This window comes from Talpa occidentalis, unplaced genomic scaffold, assembly GCF_014898055.3.
Source record: "Talpa occidentalis isolate TD23 unplaced genomic scaffold, MPIMG_talOcc4v2.1, whole genome shotgun sequence".
Taxonomy (NCBI): Eukaryota; Metazoa; Chordata; class Mammalia; order Eulipotyphla; family Talpidae; genus Talpa; species Talpa occidentalis.
The window spans coordinates 130,416,512-130,442,742 of NW_026555331.1; the positions used below are offsets into that span (position 1 = coordinate 130,416,512).

At 39.7% G+C, this 26,231-nt stretch overlaps 1 protein-coding gene across 2 annotated transcripts in view; it reads right to left on the reverse strand.

Annotated features, from left to right (window-relative positions):
* Window positions 1-9,619: 9,619 nt before the first annotated feature.
* Window positions 9,620-26,231, reverse strand: part of CTTNBP2 (cortactin binding protein 2) — a 131,250-nt gene continuing 114,638 nt past the window's right edge. The window contains exons 15-23 of one of the 2 annotated variants that reach the window (XM_037512145.1): window positions 25,258-25,410; window positions 24,932-25,119; window positions 21,797-21,975; window positions 19,684-19,889; window positions 19,138-19,323; window positions 16,845-16,908; window positions 15,763-15,895; window positions 14,775-14,876; window positions 9,620-10,722 (exon numbers count right to left, since the gene is read on the reverse strand). In XM_037512145.1, coding sequence (XP_037368042.1) covers window positions 10,477-10,722; window positions 14,775-14,876; window positions 15,763-15,895; window positions 16,845-16,908; window positions 19,138-19,323; window positions 19,684-19,889; window positions 21,797-21,975; window positions 24,932-25,119; window positions 25,258-25,410 — 1,457 coding nt within the window. In that variant the 3' untranslated portion in view covers window positions 9,620-10,476. The other variant, XM_054692592.1, reaches the window with a different exon arrangement.

The window sequence follows — 26,231 nt, forward strand, 5'->3', positions numbered from 1 at the left end:
AAATGTTCTCTGCTTGCATTTCTCCCTGTTTTAATTCCTTGGTGTGAATAAACAAACACTGAGTCTTTTTCTGTGCACGTCTATTGGCAATCATAACTTAACACACCGTTTGCTTCAAAATGAAGACAGAACAAAGTATAATTTTCTAAGTTTACTGTTGAAGAGGGAAAGAGCTGCATGACAAATTAGTGAGTATCTTTGACAAGCTTAGGTAGGACTTTCCTTTTTATACAACGTGATCAGATAAGGTGTGGTATAGTAGAAAGCTGCATCAGTCGGAAATTCCAGTAACAGAAGTTTGACTCACACGGGCATTAAGAAAGGGACACTTATTGGCTTATATGAGTCCAGGGTCTGTTGGGCATTGCCAAATTGAGATGCTTAAATGCTACTATCAAGGCTCAGTCTTACTCTGTGTGTTTGTCTTTGTGTGGATTCCATTATAAGGCAGGATTGCTCCCAGAAGTGGTAAGGTAGCTGCCAGAAGCTCCAGGCTTATCCTTGATGTTCTCAAACACCTTAGTGGTGGGAAAAATGCTTCTACTTGAACCTGAACCACAGTCCTAGAGTTGAGTGTCTCTTACCCTGATTGACCTAGACTAGACTAGGCCACATGCCAATTCTTGGATGGAGAGGGAGTAAGCTCTCCCTGGTGCATTTGACAGAAAAGGGAAGGAACTGCCTCCCAAGGAAAATCAGATATATTACCAGAAAAGGTGGTTAAGGGGATGGATTTGAATCAGATGAAAACAAAGCATCATGATTAAAGAGTGTGCAGCTTGAGTCATAAATCTAGGCTTTAGTCGAATTTACCACTAAGTCTTTTCATTACCTTAAGCAAATCAGTTAATCTCTGTAGGCCTTGGTTCCAAATTCTGTAAAATTACAGAGTCACATAAGAAGTCCTCAGAGGTCTGTACTAGTCTAAAATTCCAGTTCAGTGATGAATTGGCTAGATATTCTGGTATTAAATATGTGTGACTAAATCTGATTTTATAAGATCAATACAATGCTTCCATGGAAATGCATCATGTCCTGCAGCAGATGTAGTGCTTTGGAGCCTGATAGGTTGTGTGCTCTTCGATTCTGAATATTGCCTAGAAGACTGGTAGTTTACAACCACATTTTTTGAACTCTCCCACTGTTCATAGGACTTTAAACCTGTGCTTTTCAGAAGAGGCCATACTGGATATCAAGCTGCTTCCAGTAATTTCCTTATAACAACCCTTGTAGTGTTATAGAGAACAAATGAATTCTTGAAAATAGCAGGAATGAATTAGAGAAAATGAAGGGCCTCCCTGGTGGCACAAGGGGTTAAGCGCCACACTATGAAGCAATCTGCAGCCTCTGCAGCATGAGTTCAATCCCTAGCCGGGCAGGGAGCTATCCACATGGTGCAGGAGACCTCTCCTGTCTCACCCACTGCTCCCACAGTAGTGCGTTTCAGTCAGTCAGCCTGTTCTATTCCCCACTCTGTCTCTGGTGAATCCTCTTACCCCCCACCCCACCCTGCATCTCTGGCCTGTACCCCAGCTCTTGTATGCAAAGATAAATACATCTTTAAAGAATTAGATAAAATGAGATGAATCAGGTTGCTAGCCCAGTTGACTCTTCTGAAATGCTAAATTAAAAAAAATCACAAGTTAGGAAGTACAGATCAAAAATCTTAAGATTTTTGAGTGTCATTTCTGACCCTCAATATGGATGGCCTGGCTAGATAGTTTGAGAGGAGCAGGGATAGACCTTGGGGGTAGGTGGAAAGCTCTTCATGCTGGGTCTGGCGCATGAATTTCCTCAGAGATTCTTGTTTTAAGCCTCTAATTAGGTTTATTGAGTTCATGTTGATTGACAAAACTGTATATGGTTTAGGCGTATGGGTTCACACTTCCATACATGTATGTTATCACACAATACCTACCACCAAAAAGGCCCAACATTCTTCCAACATAGTCCATTGGGCCATCTCTCCCTTTTGCTTCCTACTTTCACCCTCCCCTTCTGATATCCCTAGTTCTGCAGTGAGCTTTCAAGGGTTTGTTTCGGTTTGGTTTTGCCTGTTCCTTTATATTCCACAGATGAGTGAAAGCACCCAGTCTTTCTCCATGTGACTGAGTTCACTTAGCATCATTCCCTCCAGTTCTATCCATGTTGCCACAAGTGGCAAGGTTTTATCTTTTATGTAGCTGAGAAGTATTCCATTGTATGTGTGTGCATATGTGTGTGTATATATATGTAAAATATATAATATATATTATATATATATGGCACATCATCTTTATTCATCTGTTTTTGAGAATTTAGGTTGTTTATATAGCTTGGGATTGGCAAATAGTGCTTTAGTGAGCACAGGAATGTATATATCTCTTTGAATTAGTGTTTTTGTATTCTTCCGGTAGATACTTTAGGAGTAGTATTGCTGGATCATATAGAGGTTTACTTTTAATGTTTTAAGAAAATTCCACGCATGCTGGACTAATTTACATTCACACCAACAGTGAACGGAGTTCCTTTGTCTCCATACCTTTGCCAGTACTTGTTGTTTCTAGTCTTTTTCTTATGGGCTATTCTCACAGGCGTGAGGTGGTATCTTCTTTTGATTAGCATTTCCCTGAAGACAAGTAATGAGTGTTTTCTTCACGAGCCTGTGAGCCATCTGTATGTCTTCCTCAAGTGTTTATTTAGCTCTTCTGACCATTTTTTGATTGGGTTATTTGTTTTCTTTTTGTTGAGATGTACATAGTAGCTTTACAGTATAATTTTAATTTTTAGTATTTTTGGGGAGTCAGAATTGTTTTGACTATTTGAGGTCTTTTGTAGTCCCATACATCCACTTGCTGGATGTATGATGAGCAAATATTTTCTTGCATTCTGTATGGTGTCTTTTAACTTTAATGATAGTTTCTTTCACTGTGCAGAGTTTCAAATTTTAATGTAGTCCCATTTATTTTTATTATTGTTTACCTTTGTAGTAAAGCTTCTACAGACATCTGTGAAAGCAATGTTGTGGATTGTTTTGCCTTTGTTTTCTTCAGTGTGTTTTATGGTTTCAGGTCTAAGATACAAGTCTTAGATGCATTTTGAATTCATTTTTGTATATGTTATGAGAATGGTAGTGTAGTTTCATTCTTTTGCATAAGGCTGTCAAAATTTTCCAACAGTGCTTCTTGGATAGATTTCCTTTCTCCATTTTATGTTCTTGGCTCCTTTGTTGTTAATTAACTGTCCATACAAGTATACATTTATTTCTGGTTCTTGTATTCATTGATCTGTATGTCTGTTTTTGATGTGTTTTTACTCCAAATCCATAACCATTTTCAATGTTGTTGCTTTATAGTATAATTTTAATTTTGGGTACATAATACCTCCATTCTTTTTTTTTTTTTTTTGAGTCAGAATTGCCTTGGCTATATGAAGTCTTTTGTAGTCTCATCAAGTTTCAGTAATGTATGCTCTTTTTTCCTTAGAGAAAGTGATTGGACTTTTGACAAAGATTGTATTGTATTTATAGTTTTGGTAAAATGACCATCTTAACAGTATTAATTATTCCCACCTATGAGAATGGAATATCTTCCCGTTTCATTGTGTCATCTTCTATTTCTTTTAACAATGTCTTATAGTATTCATTATAGGTCTTTTACCCCCTTCCTTAAATTAATTCCTAGGTTAGGTACTTAATTCTGTTTGATATGATTTTTAATGGGATCATTTTCTTGATATCTCTCTCTTTCTTTCTTTGTGAAAAGGAACTCAACAGTTTTCTGTGTGCTGTTTGTAGCCTGCCATTTTATTACTTTTAATAGAATTTTTAATGGAGTTCTCAAGATTGTTTTCTATATATATTATAATGATGTCAGCAAATGGTGGTTGTACTTTTCCAATATGGATTCCTTTTATTTCTTACTAGCTACAACTTTCTGTACTCTGTTAGACAGTAATAGTGAGAATAGACATCCTTGGAGGATGCCTTTCCTGGAGGAGAAACTTTCCATTTCTTACCATTGAATATAATGTTAACTGTGGGTCTGTCTTTTATGGTCTTTGTTATGTTGAGGCATGTTCCCATTTTAGGACTTCAGCACCTCACTTTTATCAATGAACCGATCAACTAGACAGCACAGCTGCAAGAAAACAGTAGTATTAAATGAGGAACTAGACCAAATGGGATTAATACATATTTATATAGTATAGCACCCGAAAAGCTGAATATACATTCTTGTCAAGTGCACATGGTACATTCTTGAGAAATATCACATTGGGTCACAGAATAAGTGGAGTAAACAGTGGAGGTAAAAAGAAATTAGTAAGGTATGCATAGCCTTTGCTGTCAAGGGCGAAAAAGCATTTTTAGGCTGATATGAAATATTTGGCACAATTTTTACCCCTCAACTTTCCTGAACTCAGCCAGGATTAGTTGCATGAAATGATCTTCACAGAAACTCAATACTCAGCCTATGTTTCCTTTTTAAAAAAAAAACATTTATTTATGCATACAAGAACTGGGGAACAGGCCAGAGATGCAGGGTGGGGGGAGCGTATGTGTGAGAGGATTCACCAAAGACAGAGTGGGGAACAGAACAGGCAGATTGACCGAAATACACTGCTGAGGGGAGCAGCAGACGAGTCAGGAGAGGTCTGCTGCACCATGTGGGTAGCTCCCTGAATGGGATCGAATTTGTGCTAAAGTGGCTGCAGACAGCTTCATAGATTGGGTCTTAACCCCTATGCGCGCCACCAGGGAGTCCCAGGCCTGTGTTTCTTTTTCTTCCCTCCCCCCCTCCCCCCCCTCCACTCTGAGCTCCCATATCCTCCTTCCTTTCTGTCTTACCTTTCTGGGTTATGATCTGTTTTTTTCCCTAGCTTTGTTGCTCCTCAATTCATGTTCCATCACTGGTTTTTCCATTACTTCCCTCCCAACACCATCCCCTTGGATGTCACTTGGCATTAAGAGCTTCATATCCTTTATCATAAGTGATTTCCTACTGAATGTAGGGATTCTGATTCCATCCCTGAGTATTTGGCTGGGCGGGGGTCACTGACACTATTTGAGATATTTGATTAATTATGCACTTGAGGCCACCGAGGCAGGCGCTCAGACCAAACCAACCAAAAAATGTCTTTGGGGAAAAAAGAGAAATATCACATTGTATTTTTAAATCGTGTCCACGCTCGTCTCCAGGCCCTGCCACAGAAGGAAGACTGGACGGGCGTTCCTGGCTGTGCAGGCGAGTCGGCGCCCCCAGACGGGAGCCCCGGTGCGTATTAGCACCTGCTGGCAGCGGCTAGGGCCACCAGGGCTGTAAACTCGAGGCCCACTTGAGTGCAGGCTCCCAATGAGCAGATGCCAGACCGCGTTGTTTACCCCTCACTGCCCTCTCAGGACATGAGCTACACCTGCAGACGCCGAGTTTATGAGGCGTTTACATCACCTCACCATTGCCGAAGCAGACGCGCTCCCTCCAGAGAAGTACTAGTAGCCCTAAAGCCAGGTGGTGAGAAGGGCCTCCCCAGCGGCCTAGCGGGTTAAGGCTCAGTGCTACAGTGCTGCTGCTGCTGCTACGGCCTGAGTTCGGTACCCGGCCCAGGGAGCCAACCCACGTAAGGTGCAGAAGGGCCTCTCCTGCCCACTGCTCCCTTTAGTGCTGTAATTCAACAATGTTCACTCCTCTTGTGTCTCTCCTCGAGTCGTCTCTCCCTCCCTCGTGTGTCTGTGTCCCTCCTTCCCCTCCCCCCCCAAAAAAAAAAACAGGTAATCCAACAACATAAAAGATGAGACCAGCTCTAAGAAATATGTTGGAAACATCAGTTAGTTGAAAGAACTGAAAACAAGGGGAGCCTGTCAACTTGGGAGCAAGTGTTTCATTAAACCAATGTTGTCAGCTGTCAGCTGGTTAAAAATACATACAAACCTATGCTTACAATGAAAAAAAAAAAAAAAAAGTATTTTCATTCTAAATCCAAAATCTGATCCGGAAAAGTTAGGTCTCACAAGTCATCAAGGGCAGAACAGGGGGTCTTATTACTTCAGTTCCTGTGTCATTGTGGCACAAGATACCACAATATATTTAGAAAGGGCAGTTCAGAACAAGGAAAGAGGCTAGAATATCTTGTCTCACCTCAAATTCCATCATACAGGTGCTACACATTACAGTAGATCCTGTCTTTTCTCACAAGGCCAGTTTTTAAAATTCCAGAGTCAATTGTCAGATATGTCTGAAAAACTGGTTTGACAAAGCCAACTCATGCTGCTTTAAAAAAATATTTTAGTGAAAATATTATTATATTTGGACTTAAACACCCTTTGAAGGGTTTATCAGGAAGAAACTATGTTGCTTGGCTCAGAGGCCCAGAAACCAAATTAATTTGATCAGTTTTATTTCATTCTGATAGGGACGTATATGCCCTAAATTGCTATAAAAAATTCGGCTCTAACCCCAAGAAAGTCAGGTATCTGGATACTTTTCCAGTTCAGGGAACAAGGCAAATGCATCAGAAATTTCTGGCTGAAAGAGAAGTCATGTGTTTAAAGAGGCTGATTTGTTTAAAAAAAAAAAAAAATTCCTGCTGAAATTTTGGTTGGGATTGCTTTACATCTCTAAGCTTGGAGGTATTTGACTCAACATTGAGTCTTTCTAGTCAGTAACATGAAGTAGCTTTGCATTTGTTTAGGCTTTGTTTCATTTGTTAGCAATATTTTGCATCATTCAGTGTATATTTTACAGTCATGTCTTATTCCTAATTACCTCATATATTTGATGCTATTGAAATGATACTGTTTTCCATTGTTTATTGGTTGAATCTAAAAAGCCAATTGATTTTTGTATACTGACCTTATATCCTGGCCCCTACAAAAGCCACAGTTCTTGTAGTTCCTTCGTAGTTTTTTTTTTTAAAGATGTATTTATTCATGCATACAAGAACTGGGGTACAGGCCAGATGTGTGGAAGGGTGAGAGGATTCACCAGAGACAGAGCAGGGAACAGAACAGGCAGACTGACTGAAATACACTGCTGAGGGGAGCAGATGGGCGAGACAGGAGAGGTCTGTCATGCCATGTGGGTATCTCATCGGCCAGCGGGGCTCGAATCCACACTGCAGAGGCTGTGGGCAGCTCCACAGAGCTGAGCTTAACCGCCTGCGCCACCAGGAGAGGCCCCCTTCGTAGATTTTTGAGGTAACTCCAATATTGCATTTCATAGTGGTTTTATCAATTTATATTCCTGCCAACAGTGCATGAGGGTTCCCTTTCGTCACATCTTTCAAAATTCTTTGTTTTGGTGAGAGCCATTCTAACAGGAGTAAGATGATACTTCATTGTGTTTGTGATTTGTAGCTCCCTGATGTACCTGTTGGCCATTTGTATGTTTTCTTTGGAAAAATGGCTCTCTTAATTCCCCTGCCCAATTGAATTTAATTTTCACTAAGGATTAACTGCCAACAAAATATCGTTATTGTATTAATGAAAATTTGACCATGTCTATCAAAATTACTTTTCATGACAGTCTGGTTATGAGGTCTCTACTTCTTTTCTTTTGAGGTAACATAGGCTTGTAACATCACGTGATTTGGATGCATGCCCCTCTATGACCAAGCACCACAGTCTTTCCTTATCGTCCATTGTGCCCCTTCCTCACTGTTTTTTCCCTTCCTCATCTTGTGCACTCGATTCCTCAGTCAGTTTTCAATGGCTTGTTAATTTCGTTTTATCTGACTGTTTCTCTCTATTCCACATATAAGTGACACCAAATGGTATTTATCTTTCTCTTTTTTTTTCCCCAGTATTTTCTTCTCCACTTGTATCCATGTTGTCACAAATGACAAGAGTTCTACTTGCTCTTTTATGTAAGAAACTACAAAATGAGTTAGTATGTTTCAGAGAAACTCAACTTTAAGCCAACAAGAGGAATGGGGAAATTGCTCATGTTTTAAAGTTACTGATTTCCAATGATAGTCCTAAAAATTGGCTCTTCATAGAGCTATATTTTAGTCTGATTATGTGTGTATTAGTATAATGCAGCTACCAGAATTTATTTGTGAATTAATTTTTTAAAGATTTATTTATTTATATAAGCACTGGGTACAGTCAGAAGCATGGGAGGGTGCGAGAATTCACCAGAGCCAGAGAGGGGAACAGAACAGGCAGATTGACGAAATACACTGCTGAGGGGAGGAGCAGGCACAGCAGGAGAGGTCTGTCGCGCCATGTGGGACCCTCGCAGGCCAGCCAGGGATCAAACCAGCGCTGCAGAGGCTGCGGGCTGCTTCACAGCCTAGTGCTTAACGACTGCGCTACTGGGGAGGCCCTATTTGTGAGCTGATTACATCCTGAAATGCTAGAATGCCACAAAAGTTCTGGGGTATTTATTCACTAATTTTCTGAACGAAAGATGTCATTTAATACCTTATTTTTTACTCATGGAGAACTTGTAGGGTGGCAAATTCCCATTTACTACTTAGAAAATTGGATCCAAAAGATTAAGTTGTTTTAGGCGAAATAGTTATGAAATGGCAGTACATAACTGAGCCACGTGGCTCTTCACCATTACCCCAGAATTACCTCCACCACTAACATTCCATATGGTGTCGACTTTCAAAATATTTGGCTGTGATCCACAGAAAGGGTTATACTTTACATCACAACCCACTGTGTACATTCATACATCTGTATAATGGAAACAAAATCGTCACAAGCAGCGTTTACTTTTAGACTGTGATGTTGTGATGTACTGGCATTTCCATTGTTTTTAAGTAGTGATGCCTCAGTAAATTAATGACTTCTTAGTAGGTCTGTACTTGTATTTAGAAAGCCTCTTATCTAAAAGCCCTAATTAAACATGCTTGTAGTCTGCTTTCCAATTATTAAAAAAAGTGTACATGCTGGATTTTATGCAGATCAAAGCTGCATTGGTGATTTTTCTCTGGACCTTGAGTACACTAATGGAATCTTTATCTTCAGAAAAACTAAACACAAGGCCTTATCACTAAGAAATCTAATTCTATATAATCTTAAGCAGATGTATGAAGGAAAAACACATCATAACCACCTGAATCTAGGTACGTGTCTTTGATTCTGAGAACATTTAGTTTGGTTCCCAAGATTAATGTCTTCTTGTGAAAACAGAATTTGAGTGCAGCTCAAAGGAATGATTGTTTGAGCCTTAAGGCTCTTTCCTCCAGCTTCTCTTCTAACCCCATCCTTTGTCCCTTTGCTCAGTCCCCTCATCTCAATGCTTACTTCCCTGTGCATGATTGCAGAACTGTATACCCCCAAGACTGGCCTTGCAGTGATGAAGTTGGGGAGAATGCTCATAAGTGTGGAATTGTTCTTCCTGATAGACCTACTTTCCTCTGTTTTTCAAGTAGACATTTTGATCGTTAAATGTAGCATCAAACACGTGTGTGTACTTCAGTGTGAATCATTTTTACCAAGTAAAGGTTTTTGTTCTTAATTCTTAGACACGTAAATGATACTTGGTATAAAATAACTTTGGGTATTTATGGAAAGAAGGTATTTTGTTCAGTGAACATCTAATTCCTAGTTTCAGTTACACTTTGCATCAAGAGTGAATCTTTCTGTGAAGTTTGAACAAATGTTATGAAAGTTACAGAAGATACAGCTACGTTTTCATTAATTCAGTATTTTATTTGGTGTGAAAGCATCTTATTTGAGTTGTATAAGTAATTTCATTAATTTTAGAAACACTTCTGTTACCAATTTTATTAGTTGTGCTACTAGACTTAAATGGAAGGCATTAATGAATTTATTGAAGCATATATGCAGTTATTTTTTATAGCCACTTAGGTACAAAACTTTTGTAAGAAAGATAAACACTTTTATTGCATTATATAATTTCATATTTTACAACTCATAATGCAAATTCATAAGCATAAATAAATGTGACGCAACCAATTAGCAATGTTAAACATTAAAAGATTTTAAAATGTAAAAACTAGAATTTAACAGGCAAAATACTTAATATGGCTTTTATGGAAACTAAGGTAACTATTTAGAAGTGACTTGTTATTGCCCCATTCTAGTTATTCATGTGAACATAAAATTATGATTTCAATTTAAAATGGTACATATTTTAGCCAATGTTGTACAGATTTTGTAACATAATGCAGTTTGATTCATGGACTTTAAATATACATATGTACATATATAGCTATAGATATACAGTACACACAATTGTTTTAATACCCCTGAACATGTTGATTAAAACTATTACAAGTTTTCTATTATAAAACTACTTGAAAAGTAAGCATAACTTCTTGATTTTGAAATTCAATCCTACAGAATTGGAAAAAAAGCAACAAAATGTTGGTTTATAAATACATTCTTTACAAAAAATTGAATAGTGGTCCCGCACTCATACTTTATAATACAGTGAAAACAATTTGTTTCAAGGTATGTACATCTTGTTGGTTTTTGTGTGAAATATACAGAACTTGTTAAGAATGAGAATATTGTAGGCAGGCCTATTTGTGAGGTTTTTCTACTTCATTTTTGCGTAAGTTCCAAATCTCTTCTTTTGAGTTGTTGTTTAATTCGATTTGCCTTGTATTACTGCTGCTGCTGCTTCTTTTGGTGTTCTGGGAACACTGGATGACTTTACTTCTAGGAACAGGAAGAAAAGATTTAACTCTTGAAATACCCAACTCAGTCTTTGATTTATTGTTGCTGCACTCGTTGGTAGTTTGTTGGCTGCTGAGAGGACTCACCTCCTGTAAGAGAAATAAGACAGTTCACATTTCACACTGCTGTCAACTTCTGTCTCTCAGTCCCAGTTCTGCCTCCTTTGTGTCACTGGGCTAGCACTAGGAGTTTCTTCCTAAACACAAGTTCTCTGCAAAGTCAAACAACAGAAAGAAGTTGAATGAGTAACTTGCTATATAACCACTATTCATTAGAGCCTTCCTGATGTCACAAAAGTGCAAGATGAGCAGTCAGTGAATCTGGGATCTCCTCACCAACAAAACCTTCACCGTGAAGTCCTTGGCCTGATGAAATCACCAAATTCACCGAGTATAACCACCTATTTGTAAGTAACTCTACAAATTATAATACCTTAAGTAAGTCAGATAACTTTTCTGCTTTCTACTTTAAACAGGTAAACTGAAAATCAAGCTATTAGTCAATACACTTTTTTGGGTGCTTGTCCTACAGCAGAGGACATTCTTGCCCTGATAGTGCTTACTAGACTCCCATGAAGCACTGTTATGTGGCTCAAGATATTCTATCTTGAAAACTGCATACTTTCAGGTTCCCAGAGTTTTATAACTCTATCACCTGGTCCATGAGGAAGCGAAGGTGATCTGCCCACTGTCAAAGTGGTGAAGCTGGGACAAGTGTGCTTCCCCCTAGATAGCACAAAAATTTCTGATGCCTCTGACCTAGTTAACATTACTTTCCCTTTAAAAGACTGAAAACTAGAATTTACCAGGCAAGATAATTAATATGGCATTTTATGGAAAGTAAATGGTTGGCCTCAGTTGACAGATGTAAGAAGACATCAAACAGAATATTGTCAAGTGGAATTTAGTCATGGGCTGAGTAAGGTCAATCCCAGCTTGTCATTTAGTCTAAATCACAGCAAATTCACCAGCAATTAACTACCCGTCTAGTTAATTGCTAGATGGTTATTTTGCCATGGTCTTTGGACTCACTCTGCACATCCACAGGAATATCACCAAGGCCCAAAGGGAGGAAAAGGAGATATGCGGGGTGTGGTCTGCGTCATAAAGGTAAGGGCGAGCATCCTCATGGCCTAAGGAAGGATATGCCCACATCACATGAAGTTCCAAGAACCCCCACAACAGCCAAAAGTGTGGTTGGGGGGTGGGGGTGGAGGCTGAATGTAGATATGTGAGGCCAAGTCCCTGGAGGTGAGACCCACACATGGAGAAGGACTTTGGCTTAGTGATGGCCACAGCAACTCAAGTCTGGGAGTGTGGGAACAGAGGCAGTGACTGCCCACACAATGTTCCTGACACTCGAGCAGCCAAGCATACAGGTTTGGAGGTTTCTTCCCAGTGCCGGGAAGAGAAAGCATACTTAGCACGTCCTACGCTTAAAGAGTTCTGTTAACCACTACACTGACTGTGTTGCTGTACACATTAAGCTCAAAGAGCACTCATTTGTCTGGAAGGCACTACTGCTAAAGTTTTAATGGTTCATCCTTGAATTGTTAAATCAGAGCAATTCACTAATCCAGCACTGAGCAGCTGGAAGCTATGAGAATACCCTAGGTGGGAAGGTAGAGGGGAGATGGCATTGGGGATGGCTGTCTAATAACAGTGACAGGTGAAGCATAAGAAAGGCTTTGTGGGAAGGTGGGGTGTGAGAATAGTATATTAATGCAAAAAGTTAATTAAGTGAAAGTATTATCAGCCTTTCTGAAGATGCATTTGTAAAGAAAGGAATGTGGTAGAGAATGAGGGTGACAAAGTGCTGTTTTAGAGCAGTGGGTCTAAACTGTGGCTGCATGTGAGAATAATCAGGAGCTTTTCAAGTTCCCAGAACCTCTAGGGCACAGAGTCCAGGCACTGGGGATAAAAAAAAAAAAATGGATTTCATTATGCAACCCAAGGTGAGTGCTCCAGGGGAATTAGTCTGCATTACATGAGAGGAAAACATCAGTATCTGCTCTTTCTACTGCTGATTTAAATGTATTTGTATTTTTTTAATTTAAAAAGCTAATGTACCCCATTACTAAACCCAACCTGATTCCCTCCCTATTAGGGCAGAAAGGAGTTATATTATGGCAAATGGTAATTCACTCATTCTCATCTTGTAAGGCCCCTCTTTGGCCAAAAAAGAAAATGATTTCAGCTAACCCAGAGATCTCTGACCTCTTAAGGGAGTTTCTTCCCGATAACAGAAGAAACTGGGCATTTAACCAAGAAATGCTAGTTGAGTTTCATCAAGTGGATGGAGAAGGTATGAGTCTACTATGAAACTTTCAAAGGTTGGGAAATGAGTGCTACTTTGCCCTCTGCTGGCACATTCTGAGAAAACAACTTCTAGCTGTTGAGGAAGGGTATCCCTCAGTAAGTTCAGGGGAGAGAGAAAAAGACAGCAGTTCTAATACCTACACCAAATCCCACATTTAAACAACCCTATCATTCTTTTGTAAGAGCCTTGGGCTCTTACAAAGAATAGGACCCATTTTTTCGAAGTTCCCTTTTAAAACAAAGCTGTCCCGAGCTGATCCCACTTTCAGTACTATTTTTATGGACAGTACCTTATTGTAGCAAACCCAATAGGGTCATGTGATAGAAGTTTCCATTAGTCATTTAAACAGTGGTTCCAGTCACTGCCAGTCAACATTTTTATATAAGAAAGTGGGGGCCCTTGGGGCCTCACTGGTGACGTAGGGGTTAAGTGTCAGCCCTATTACCCCCAAGGCCTGAGTTCAACCCCCAGCCAGGAAACTAATCCACATACGGTGTGGCAGCCCTTTCCTGTCTCACCACTGCTCCATCCTTGCACCTCTGGCCTCCACCCCAGTTCTTCTACACAGTACCCCTTAATGTGATTTTAAAGTTGTTGTGATAGGCACAAAAGATGCTTATGTGTTTTTGTATGTGATCATAAGCCAAATTAAAAATTCTTTTTGGAGGTTCAAGAGTAAAAAAAAAAGTGGGGGATCCCTTCTTCTGATAGATACAAACTATGCTGAGTCAAAAGTTCAGGGATTGCTCCTAAGACATGTTCTAGCCAGAATTTGCAATAGTGACCCTAGGTCATCTCCCCTTGAATGCTCTCTAAATTGCTCTTTGTGCTTAGAAACTGTTCCCAAATGGTGGGAGGGGAGGCAGACATTGTGATAGTTAAGCCAGAAAGGTCACACTTTTCTTCAGATACCATTATATAATTTTTAATCAGAAGCTCAGCCTTGCCAACCCCCACTGTCACCCCAGCCCCCACAACACAGCTCTCGGAGTTTCACATATAACCAATCAGGACTGAAACCTAATAAAGCAGTGAGAACAGAGGGCAGTGGTGCTCAGGGCTGTCAAAGTATTAATCCTCATCTTATTACCTAATAGTCTTACCAAGCTCACTGCATCCCCACCCCCCGCCCCACAGGCCTGTGGAACCACCATGGGAATGAATGAGAACAGGATGTGAACCACAAACCACATATTGAGTACCTCTGTGAAATCTGCATCCTCACAAAATGTCTGCTGGGTAAGAAAACATGTTATTGTTTCTGTTCACTCAGGAGTACCATATAGGGCTGTCTCTTGACATTTATTAACCAATCAATCATGGAAGCTATTTTGAGAGGGGGGTAAAGTCTGTTGGAATCTTGGCTCTTCTATCACATTCTGATTTTAAAGGGAAGACTCACTGGAGCAAGTTAGGAAATGAAAGATAGAATGTTTTGGGCATGTAAAGGACCTTTATATATTCTCATTCCTTTGCTGAACTTAATTTTACAAAATGCTGGAAGTCGTAAATTTCCTTCAATACATTTAGCTAGATTAAATTTCATTATTTCTATTCTTATTATATACAGCAGTGGACACAACAGAGGACCTCTTCAAAATTTTAGGCATCAAGTAGGAGGGAAAGGAGTGATTTCCCTCTGTCATTCTTTCAAACTGTTATCCCAAACAGTCATCTTTCTAACCTTGATTGATTAAATTGTTTAACTATTTTTAAACTGTAGCTAAAAGTGAGATAACTGTGTAATTCACACTGAAAGATGTGTGAAGTCAATTTCACAGCAGTCTTCCTTTATCCCATTTTTGAGGAAAGGAGTACTTACTTTTTGTGACACTGGCATTCTTGAATTATTAACAGTTGCTGAAAATGCAGGGTTGTTTCCTGAACTGTCAAACCTTCTTAAATCATCCCTGGAATCAGCAATCTATAAAATACAGAATTTATCAAGTCGTTTTCCAGTTGCAATGGGACATACTCTAGGCACAGCTTCAAAGTCACTAAAGTCAGGAACACCTCACTACATACCCTAAAATCTTGCATTATTCAGTTGGAGAACCTGAAGCCCTAATTCCACATGCAGGAGAAATAATCTCTAAGGGAAGGGGGTTTATTAAGGTCAAGAGCAGATAAACCCTATAGGGGAAGAAAAAAAAAAAGCACTTGGCAATGGAAGAAAGGATTTAAATTTTGCAAGATCGTAGCCACTGGAAAAATAAGGTAATGATTAAGTGTTTCATTTGCAGCAAGGTCAAATAAGATAGTCCATTCTACTTTGTCTCATAGATTATGACTGCTTAAATATAATAGTTGAGTCAAGAGGCACCTGCACCAATTGTAACTACCTTTTTACCACTCCCTTTCAAGTAAAAGGCATTTATGAAGGAAGTTTGGTGAAAGTTGCTGCAGCTACTGGTGTGCCAAAACAGGTTGGACGTGATGGTAATGCTTTCTTTGAGATCTCTGGTCACTACTTCTGTATTTTGATCTCAAATTTCAGTTTATAATTGTACAGACCAATTATTTGTAAGGACAGTTGTTGCTCTATGTATAATGATCTTACTAACAGATGATTGATAATATGAAAAGAGGCCGAAGGCAACTTAAATTGAGGTCTGTACAAATACTGCCCAAATGTGATGAGTATTTTTTTTTGCATTAATGCAATTTTAACTTCAGGGTTTTCAGAGGAGTTTGGCAAAACAAGTTGTACTAAACAGAGGTTTGAAGGCAAGGTAAGGGCTTCCTTTCCTTGTTATGAAGTGTCTGTGTTGGGTGCAGCCATTCAAAGTCCACCCATTTGTACTGCTCACCTTGCTTATATCAGATTCAGATTTGCTGGAGCACATACTCTGAAGTTCCTTGACAAGGTCTGTTTCATCATCCGAACCCAGAGAGAATCTCTGATCCAAATTCAAGCTCAGTGATAGGTCGGTCTCTAAAGATCTAACACAAAGTTCAGAGCAGAGTTTTTCAAAATGAGAGCAACGATCCAGTTCCCAATGTAGAAATCTAGACAGTTCGCCTTTTGGGGAGTGTCGGTGTGGGGTAGGAAAAGCATGTTTAGTGTCTTATAAATTCATAAGTGTCATGTAATGTGACAACCTGTTCCCATACTGGGAGAGGCTAAACTACTAAGGCAGTAAAATTTCCGTAAGATTTTGAGAATCTTGACAAAGATACCTGCTTTGACACCTAGCACTCCAGTCTCCTTACTCTTACCTTTCCTATTTTGTCTTCAAGGCTAAATAAAGCTAAGACCCTAAACACTGTGGCACAGGGAACAAATAATTTTCAAAATTGATCTGACTGACCACTTAACTGGCTGGGGTCAAGTTTTCTTTTTTACCTTAACACCTCTGTGTCCATATTCCCTTCTCTACCGAATCCTTAAATGACTGGGACTAGCCACAGTGGGCCTGGCGAGAAAGCAGCATGTGCTGCAGCTTCCTTCTTTCTATAGTTTTGAAAACCAGGGTCCTCTATGTTACCTGCTAAGTTCTAGGCCACAGTCTGTAAATAGGGACAAAAGGTCCCCGTGGTAACTCAAACTGATGATGAACCCAACCAGGCTTCATACCTCAAGACTTCTAAGCTGAGACACTTCCGTGGGAGCGACACATGAAATTATCATGTCAACATTTAGTACTTTCTGTAAACCCAGGATTAAAAAGTTACTTAAAGCCTCTTTAAAAATTCATAAATGCAAGGATTCACTGTTTTTCTGCAAATGTATTAAGTTATATTAACCATAAGGATCTATCTGCTTGGGTTTCATTCCTTAGATTTCAGCTTAACATGAATCATCCCTATTGCTTTTTAAAAATAGTTGCAAAAACGAATCATGAGATGTGTGTGTTGTTTCCTACATGTTAAATCTGAAAAGAGAACTTACTTTTGTTTTGACAGAGAGGTATTCTTGTTACAGTTCGATTGTGGTATGGTCTTATTTTTCATACCTGTTTAAAGAAAAATAATTATTTTCAACAGAATGAATCATTGTCCCAGTGCAACTTAAACTCTGTATTTAAAAGAAGCAGACTTTCATTTTGTTTTTGGATTAAATCCACCCTTGAGTTTTCCTCAGGGTAGCGGCTCTGGATGTAGCTTCCTGCCAGGCAATGCAGGAAGGAACCAACTCCCTCCTGTGTATTTATGACTGAAGTCACCACCCAGAGCTCAATTCTGAAGTGCTGAATTTTGCCTTTATCATGGCCCCTCTTCTCGCTAGTCAAATCTCTTTCTTTAAGCTTCAGTTTTCAAAGTGCCTCAAGAGCATTTTAATATCTGCCTTTTGAAGATGGTAATTTCTCTACTTTTGTTTGCCTTCCAACATCACTGACCCTGTAAATCAAGTTTAGTGTTTGATCTGTGGGCGCCTACAGTGCAAGTGACACTGCAAGCATACTTAATAGAAATTTAACATTTAATTGTTTGTGTTACATAGAAAATGTAAAGAGCACACAAAAGCCAAACAATAGTAATGTTTGCTATCTATACACACAAATAGGCTTGCACTGATTACATAAAATATAAGCCATTTCAGATTCCTATAAAACGTCTATTTTTGTAACTACATTTTATAAGCGTTTTAAAACATTAGCTGCTTCTGAGTGAATCGTGAAATTGTTTGAATATTTCTAGCACAAATGATCTCTAAAAATGAAGTAAATTGAATTTAATATATTCTCATTAAAAGCAGATCGTCAGAGGAAGTCTCTAGTGTTTTCACTTCTTTACCCACACGGCTTCCCCCTGTAAGTACAGGGACTTGGGCACAATTATCCAGAAGCCTGTAACTAGAAACCACTCACTTTTCTATTTTAAGTTAGGAAAGGGCTGTGTCTTCACCAAGCCTTCAATGATTTCCATGGAATGAAAATGGGTTCTAATTTTGGTGTAATTGATAATAGTGTCAAAAAACAAAAAAATCAATCCATACATTGTTGTAATAATCCTATATCAAAAGCAATTAATTTTTTCCCTAATAGTAACCCATGGTTCATTCTCCTAATTGGTTTAGATTTTATAAATCTGTTAAAGGCAATATAAACTATGATTGCACATAATTTCTATTAAGGTTTCCTAGAAAATAGCAAATAATTCTATGAAATAATGAAAATATTAATCATTTAGTTTTTTTTACTTTTTAGCATAAGGTTTTAGTTAGAGCTATGTTTATCATATTGCTATAAATTCACATTTATTCTGTTCATATTGTCAATGCTATTTAACTCCAGAAAGAAGCTGATCCTAAACGTTATAAAAACTGATCCATTGGGAAATGATTGTGAAGAACCTGGATGGGTGTCTAATGACCTGCATGTTCATGAATACATGTGCCACAAGGACCCCATATTCCCAGCAGGGGATCTGGAGCAAGCAGGGGTTCTGAACCTCAATTTTGTTCTCTGTAAATGGAGAGAATTCCCTTGAGTTCTTTTGCATACTCTCAAGGCTTAGGGTCTTCTGATGAGGAGTCTCTATGTTTAATATGAAAGTACATTAATGCACAAAAGCAACAGCAATTCTTGGAGACTTTAATAGCAACCCCATGCTAAGTTGGCCTAAATTACACAAAATGATTCGTAGGATTCTCAATGCATAAAATTGTTAATAAGCCAAAAGGAATAGGTTTAACATAATGGATAGATTGATTAGAATAAAACCTTCCTATTCCTTTTATATATGACGTTCTCCTTCTATTTCAGTAACTAGAAGGGCGGGATTTTGGCTGAATGCATAGCTCTATTCCCAATGCTTATAATAAAACCTGGCATACACCGTAGATGAAACAGAAACAAATAAAAATGAAAGGCTTTCAACTAAATAGTATAAACTGTACACATACATCTAAATATTACGTTTGGCACAGAGAGGACATATAGAAGGGCAGAAATGTGCCAAAGTGCAACTCATATATTACATAAGTTGTGACCACCACAAAAATCTAAAATGACAATCAATACCATAACTTAATTTTAGAATTCTATAGTGAAGGACTATTTTTCATATAGGGGGATCCCAAATATTTTTGGAAATGTACTTACCATATTTGTGTACTCCATGAACATGTGCACTGAAATACTCAGAATTTTGTTGAAAGATGAAAAGCACCTTTTATATTCAGAAGACAGACCCTGGATGCCAGTGTACTTGTAGGTGGCATGCCAACCCCCCTCCCTTACCTTCCTGGCTCAGGTCCGGCTTGATCCAGATAGGGGAAGAGAAACGGCCAGACTTCTTGCGAGGACTGGTGCTCACCTTCCTCCAGGCACCAGGGTCTGCTTTCTTCTTGCTACAGCTGTTGTAACTTGAAACTATGGACAGAGGGAAACTTCCTCCTTTGAACTCAACTGTATGCTGGTCTAGTTCTGAAATAAACCACATTTTGTCAAAACGAAGACATGGATCATGCAGTTTCTTAAAGTCGAGCAAAACCCAACATTTCCAATTCTCAAAGACATAGTTTCTTGCATTTTTCAAAAAAAGTCATGGGGTCTACCTAATAGCAAAGCAAGGGTTTTGTGAGTCAGCTCAAATTTTACTTGGAGATCTGCAATTTAAACATGAGCCAATCATAGAAAACCAGTTCTGGTGCAAGGTTACAAAATGGCCATTCATGTTCAGAAGATTTCTCTAGTTACAAAGAAAAGGCAGCTCACTAAAAATAAATTCAAACAGATAATACACAAGGGTGTGAATTTCCTTCCCTCCCAGGTGAATGCACATACCTGCTCTCTGGAGGGGACAGTCATGCAGAACAGCTTTATTAAGCAAGATGCTGAGCGCAGCTTTCACCACAGCCTGCTGTCCTTGGCTAGGGTGTTTTTTAACAACTGTTTGCGCGAAGCCAGACTGTCTTTTCACAGAGGCTCTTGACAATATTGCTTCTTGAACTCGGGGTGCAATGACCGCATTCCACAGCTGAGACATCCACCTGGGGGGAGAGAGGCAGATTCCTAGTTGGGACCAGGCCTTTTGCAAATTACACTTGATATTACCATGGGCAAAAAGAAGTGTTTGCATAGATGTTAACTTGTTCAGTAACTTTAGAATTTATCCAATACCAAAGGACTTTGCCTCAAATATACACTGCCTTTCAGATGAAACTGTGATCTCTTTTACTTTATCAAGTCCTTGAGAACAGAAACAATGTTTGCATATTTGCTGAATGAATGAATGAATGCATGCATGGATAAATACATGGAAAGCAAGGTTAATTTACAGATTGTAACTTGGAAAAAAGACTTCTGGAAAGTGTGTAAGTAGCTTAACCTTATTTGCCATATTTCTGTAAGACACACAATGTATTTTAGTATATTTGAAAATGGACCATACCTTACATCAATGGTAAATTAAATCTGCCTGCCCCATGGCAAGGGCTCAGTGTTGGCATAAGGTAGGCTCAGCTTGGCGGGGCGGGGGGCAACCACCCATTGCCTCAGTTGGACTCTTTACACTAGTAGCTTATAGCAGTGGGACTTTACCCCAAGTTTCCAGCCCTCAATACCAGTGACAATCCTTTAACAAAGACTACACTTTGCTGCAGCACTGGGAACAATTACTGTGGTTAAAGGTTGCAGAAGCAAGCTATTGAATGTTGGCAGAAATCTTTCAAATACTATTAAAACTCTCACCTCTGTATTAAGTACCTATATTGCAAGTTGCTCTGTTAATGTCTGGTGATACTAAATTCAAGGAAAAGTGAAACTAGAATAAGGAAGGTAAGTTGTAAAAATAGTATGCTACATCACCAAACACGCAGTTTAGCACCTAAAGGCGCTAAAGGGTAAAGATGATAAGCAATTGTCAGTGGCATTTCTGTCTTGTTCTGGACTATCTTTTCAAGGATGTAGGGAGCAATAGGATCCTTCCAGAGCAGAGGGCAGATCTGAGCGAGATAAAGTAATGTCTCCTTCCAGGGCAAAGGATTTGCCAGTCCTTCTAGAACACTAGGGAAGCTCTAAGCTCTGCAGGTGCGATGCAGACAGGATCTCCCTGGGCATCCAACATCAAGGTGAAGCTCAGGCTGTTGTGCTGAGGGATGAAATGCTGGCCTCAGACCTGACACCCTGAACGAGCAGCAGGAAAACTTGCTAGGTTGCAAATGGGGTAAACATCTCAGGGCCTCTAGTTCATGCCCGTGATGGCTCTGTACAGGAAAGGCCAAAACTGACTCCTAAGAATCCTGAAACTATGGCTGTAAAAAAGGATTCAATTTAATCAAATACCGAAGGGGAAAAATGGGCAAATACATAAATTCATTTCTGCTTTCTGGCAAGAAAATGCTGCGTATGTTCTAAGAGTATACTTTTCCTTTTCTCTCAATTAACTGTTATTAAATTGATAGTTTGGCTTACAATATAGAGCATAAATTATTGTGTACCTTGTTTTTCAAGAGGATTTCTGCCCAGGATGTCAGAAAATGCAGAATCAAATCTAAAAGCTAACCACAAAATCCTCACTAGGTTGGATGGTGAAACATTTTTTTCCTCCTTTTAATTTCCTGATTTTCTATTTCATTAAGCTTATTGAATGTATGTTCTCATAAGCTACTATAAAGGAAAAGACAGTAAGTGTGTAAGTCTAGGCAGCTTTCCAATGGAACAATGGAGTAATATGGGGGGGTGAGTCAGTTGTAGGATACCTGACAAAATTTCTCATATGGGCCTTGCTGAGGAGACACCTCCCAGCAGGCCACACATGACTCTCCAACACACAGGGCGCAGCCATCCTCTGACAGGAGGTGGCCATAACGTAACCCCTTGAGCTTCCTCACTCTCAAACACCCCAAGCGGCCAATGCTCTATTTTAAATAGGCAAATAAGGAGAGATGACACTTACTTCACAGTTGCATGGGCGTGGCCTGGGACAACAGGACAGGACAGGAAATACTTTGGCCCGAGCAGTGCTTCAGGTGTGCCCAAGCGGGCCAGGCAGGCATTGAGCTGGTGCCAGACGGCCAGGGCCCAGTCGACTGTCTGGCACACAGGGTCGCAGGGAGAAGGCAGCTGACCTCTCAGCTACAGAGACAGGGGAGCAGAGCACAGGAACTAGGCTGAGAATGGTGCTAGTTCATATTTGACATTTAAATCCAGAACACAAAAATGTAGATGAATCTGATTTTAACTTCATTTTCAGAGCTATTATGTTGTTCCACAATTCCATGTGAGTATGAGATGCAGACCCAGATCTGTACCTTATTACACGGAACAATGGGTACAGACACAATAGAGCAGATATAGAAGAAATGTTGGGTGAATTCTTAAACATCAGGTCAAGGAGACATTTCCCTGTGAATATATGGTACTTCACTGGACCTTGCAAATAGATATTGAACAAAAGTTTCTGAATTAGTGATATAAAAGACATTTTTATAATCTTGGTAAAAATAGTAATAAATCTGTACGTGACAAGTTCACCTTGTATTCATTTTAATTTCATAGCAATGTCTTAGCTGAAATGTTAACTTCACTAAATGTATAGAAATTTGTCTGAATTGTAAAATGTGCAAATTCTAAATATTATGTAAACATACATGGTTTAGTGGGACCAGTTCTTTTTTAGAATTTTTATAAAATCAAGCCCTTTTTTGGGCAATACAGAGGGGTTCACAAAAGGACAAAGATTTACTCACTATTAGAACTATCCCTCCCATTTTTAAAGACAGCAATTATTTAGCAATCTATTTTATAAGAAAGGAGATGCACATAAACTTTTGCTTTACAAAGTAACTAAGACCGAAGAAACCAGTGGTTGCTGGTGTGTCCTATGCCAGGGGATCTATTTTGGCCTCGAAGACAGGAGAGGTCAGTGCAAGTGGCATCTGTTTATAACTTCCCCCTGTTCAAAAAGGAATATTTCTATTTCTCCTTTTCTGATACTCTTCTAAGTAAAAATGAGATCATGTATTACAATGACTGATAGGTGAATATTTCCTACTAATGAAAGTATAATTATTTCTTATCAAATCCTTGTCCTGAAAGAGCTGTTTCCTTATATCCCTGGATGAAACTGGAAGAAATTGAATCACATGGCCATGTGCTGCTCAGGGCCCCCAAAGATTTGATCCCACTCTGCAGTTGAAGGTTTCTGATGTTTTGCAGTCCCCTTACACACTCACCCTGGAGTCCATTTTTAATAGCCTACTTGAGATGACTTGTGGTAAACAAAAAGCATTAAGAAAAGCATTACCTATTTTCCCTCTTTCTATTCTACGTAGCACAGTCCACAGCCCTACTCTTGAACACAATGGAGAAAAGAACAGGCTTGACGCTTGCAACTCTCCTTTCAAAATAAGGGAAATCAACCCTTTTCAAATTATGCATAGCAAAGAGCTGGAGGGAGCATATGAGGGAAGAGCATTTTGCTTGAAATGGTGCCTCATCTACACCATACAACGGTACCTTTAAGAAGATTGGCATGGCCCCTGCACAAGGGTGGCATATAGATTCCTGGTCTATCTCCCATTTTCCCCTTAGGTAAAGTAAAGATGTTGGGTGATTAGCGTTCAATGCAGATTCATCCTTGGTCAAAAAATGTACCATTTTTGTGAGATTGCTAATGGGGACTGTGTATGTGTGGAAACAGATGTGTGGGGAATTTGTATTTCTTCAATTTTATCATATATCTGAAACTGCTCTTTCAAAAGTGCGTAAAAAAGGGTACCTTTTGTGATGGTGTGACATGTAGAAAGATAATGAAGTGAATAAAAGTTCTCTGATTACAAAAGCTGCAGACCTGAGCACCTTCATCTCCACTTTCTTCCTACTGTTTGAGCTCACACGTTGGCTGTGCTTTGGTCAGAAGCATATTTCCCAACACCCAATGACTTTCACATCGCTTGGGATAGATTTTTCTCATTAAATTAGTAATTCGGTTACTCAATTCACCAGTGTAGACACGGGTCACTGAATTCCCAACGCCATTTCCAGCACTTCCCCCCCCCCTCACCCAGCAGACAAAGAATTTTGTTCAGGTACTTGGTGGAGAACTATGATCTTGGAAAGGAGCTTTGCTCACATGAAACCAGTTCTGGCTAATGAAACACTAAGGGGAAGTCTTATGTTGCTGGGAGTTTCAGAAAAAGATGCTTTCCTTCCTGTAAGGAAACTAAGGAAGCCAAAGTGCTCTCTCGCCAAGGCGCCCACCCTCCTTTGGGCCCTTTGAACATGTTTGTGTAAGAGCGGGGGCGCTCATGTCCTGCAATCTTTAAGGGAGTTCAAGAGACTTCCCCCCAAATCCAGGGGTCTGACATCAGAAAGATGCTGAACAAAGGTCAGCAACACCCACCAGAGACATCTGGTCATAAGGGCGGGGACTTCTCTTGGTGAAGCACTGGCATTTGGGTACTATTTGCTGCTTGAAAATACTGTGCTGATACAACAAAGATAGTGTCCTCCAAACGTGGCCCTTAGTATGGGATTAAGTAATAAAATCTTGCTAAATTGAGTTGTTATTTTAAATCCAAACTGACACTCAGCTCCTGGCCCCATTCAAGAATATTAAGTAGTGATTGGCTATTTTGATGAGCACTAAATGAATTTTGGTATGTGGGAGACGACAGAAAAACCACTAAAAGATGATTCCTCTTGAAAATGTGTCAAAACAGAATTCCATGCTTTCATGTGACTATTTATACTTAATACCACCTAGGCTAACAGTTGTATGTACAACTACCTTGAGTGGCTGGATGATGTTGTAATAAGGCAGCAAAGTCTTTTTTTCTTAAGAGTGCTCACTTTTCTAATCTAGCTTTCTATAGTACTTAGCATTTGGGGAGACTCCACCAAACCAGTTCATAATAGTAAAACCTATGGTCTAAAAGCAATTAAAGGTTTTATGTGCATTGTTTTACTTAGCCCTTGAATATGCAAAAATGTTTCTTGCCCGAGGCCATGGGGTGAAGGGTCGAATTTTGCCCAGAGCTGATACTATAGTGCCCTCTCCTGGCAGCAGGCCGCAGCTGCAGCAGGTTACCTTATTCACGACCTGCCTCCGTAGGAAACGCTGCAGCAGTCCGCGCATGGGCTCGCCGTCCCAGCGCAGCTGGACCCAGCGGAAATGCTGCTGCACCAGCAGGTCGGAGCCCTGCAGACAGGCCTTGGCGATGGTTCCCATCAGAAAGCAGTTCTCGTGAAAGTAATAACATTCGGATGCTCCATTTCCTAAGACAAACAAAAGCACACCATATTAGGGGACAATGGCAAAATGATGGGAGAAGCATAACTCGTACTCTGGGGAACAGCGAGATTAGTCTGCGCTCACAAGCATGCTTCTCAGCACGCGTTCTCCTCTATTTTTACCTTTTTGAAAAATATAGGGGCTCTCAGTGCTGCGATTTTCCAGAGGTGCCAGAAAGTCTCCCAGTAACTCAGACAATGAAGATTTTTCCAAATTCTCTAAGATGACGATGATTTTCTTGTTGACAGGAGACTGTTTCACTGGGATCAGACAGGCTGTGGCATAAAGGAAACCCAGTGATTAAAGCTTTTGCACAGACCTGTACAAATTGGCAAAAACAAAAATGTCTGAAGATGTATTAGTAAAGGTGAGACACAATGGGAAAGCTCTAAAGTCCCCGGGGCACTCGACACTCTGGCGAACGGTGTGGCATTATTTCATACAGCTGCAGACACACACATGACAACCCATCACTGTAACGGCTCCCCAGTGGAGTAAACCCCAGTGTCTACCAGTGATGGCGAGGGTAGTCTGTTCACATACTCGGTATGAAAGTGAACAAATTCCGACTGCAAGCAGCACCATGGGGACTCATAGCACACTAAGAAGCAAATCACAAAGTAATATACTATTTTCCCGTTCAGTTCAAAAGCAGGCAACACTAGATGTGTAACTTAGGGACACACACATAGATAGTAAAGCCACAAAATAAAGCTAAAACAATTATCACAAAAGATAGACATGTGGTTACCTCCAGAAAGGGGGAGGGACTCATGGGTACCTTCTGGAAACTGAGAATATTCTATTGTTTTTCTCGGTCAGTGGTTATATGGTTATTCTGTTAACAATTATTCTCCAATCTGTATATGTAGGCAATATTTTCATGGGTGTATTTTTCATAATACAAAAGGTCAAAAACCCTTAAATTACCTTGGACTAAAGTTTCAGAAACAGCAGTAAGGAAGGATCAGAATCTAGGACTTCATCTTATTTTACTGGTGCTCTCAGGAAAGAGGGAACTGAACTGCCTAATCCACAATGGAAGATGGAGAGTGAATGGGAGACGATTATAGGAAGGAAATGAGTCAGCCACAGA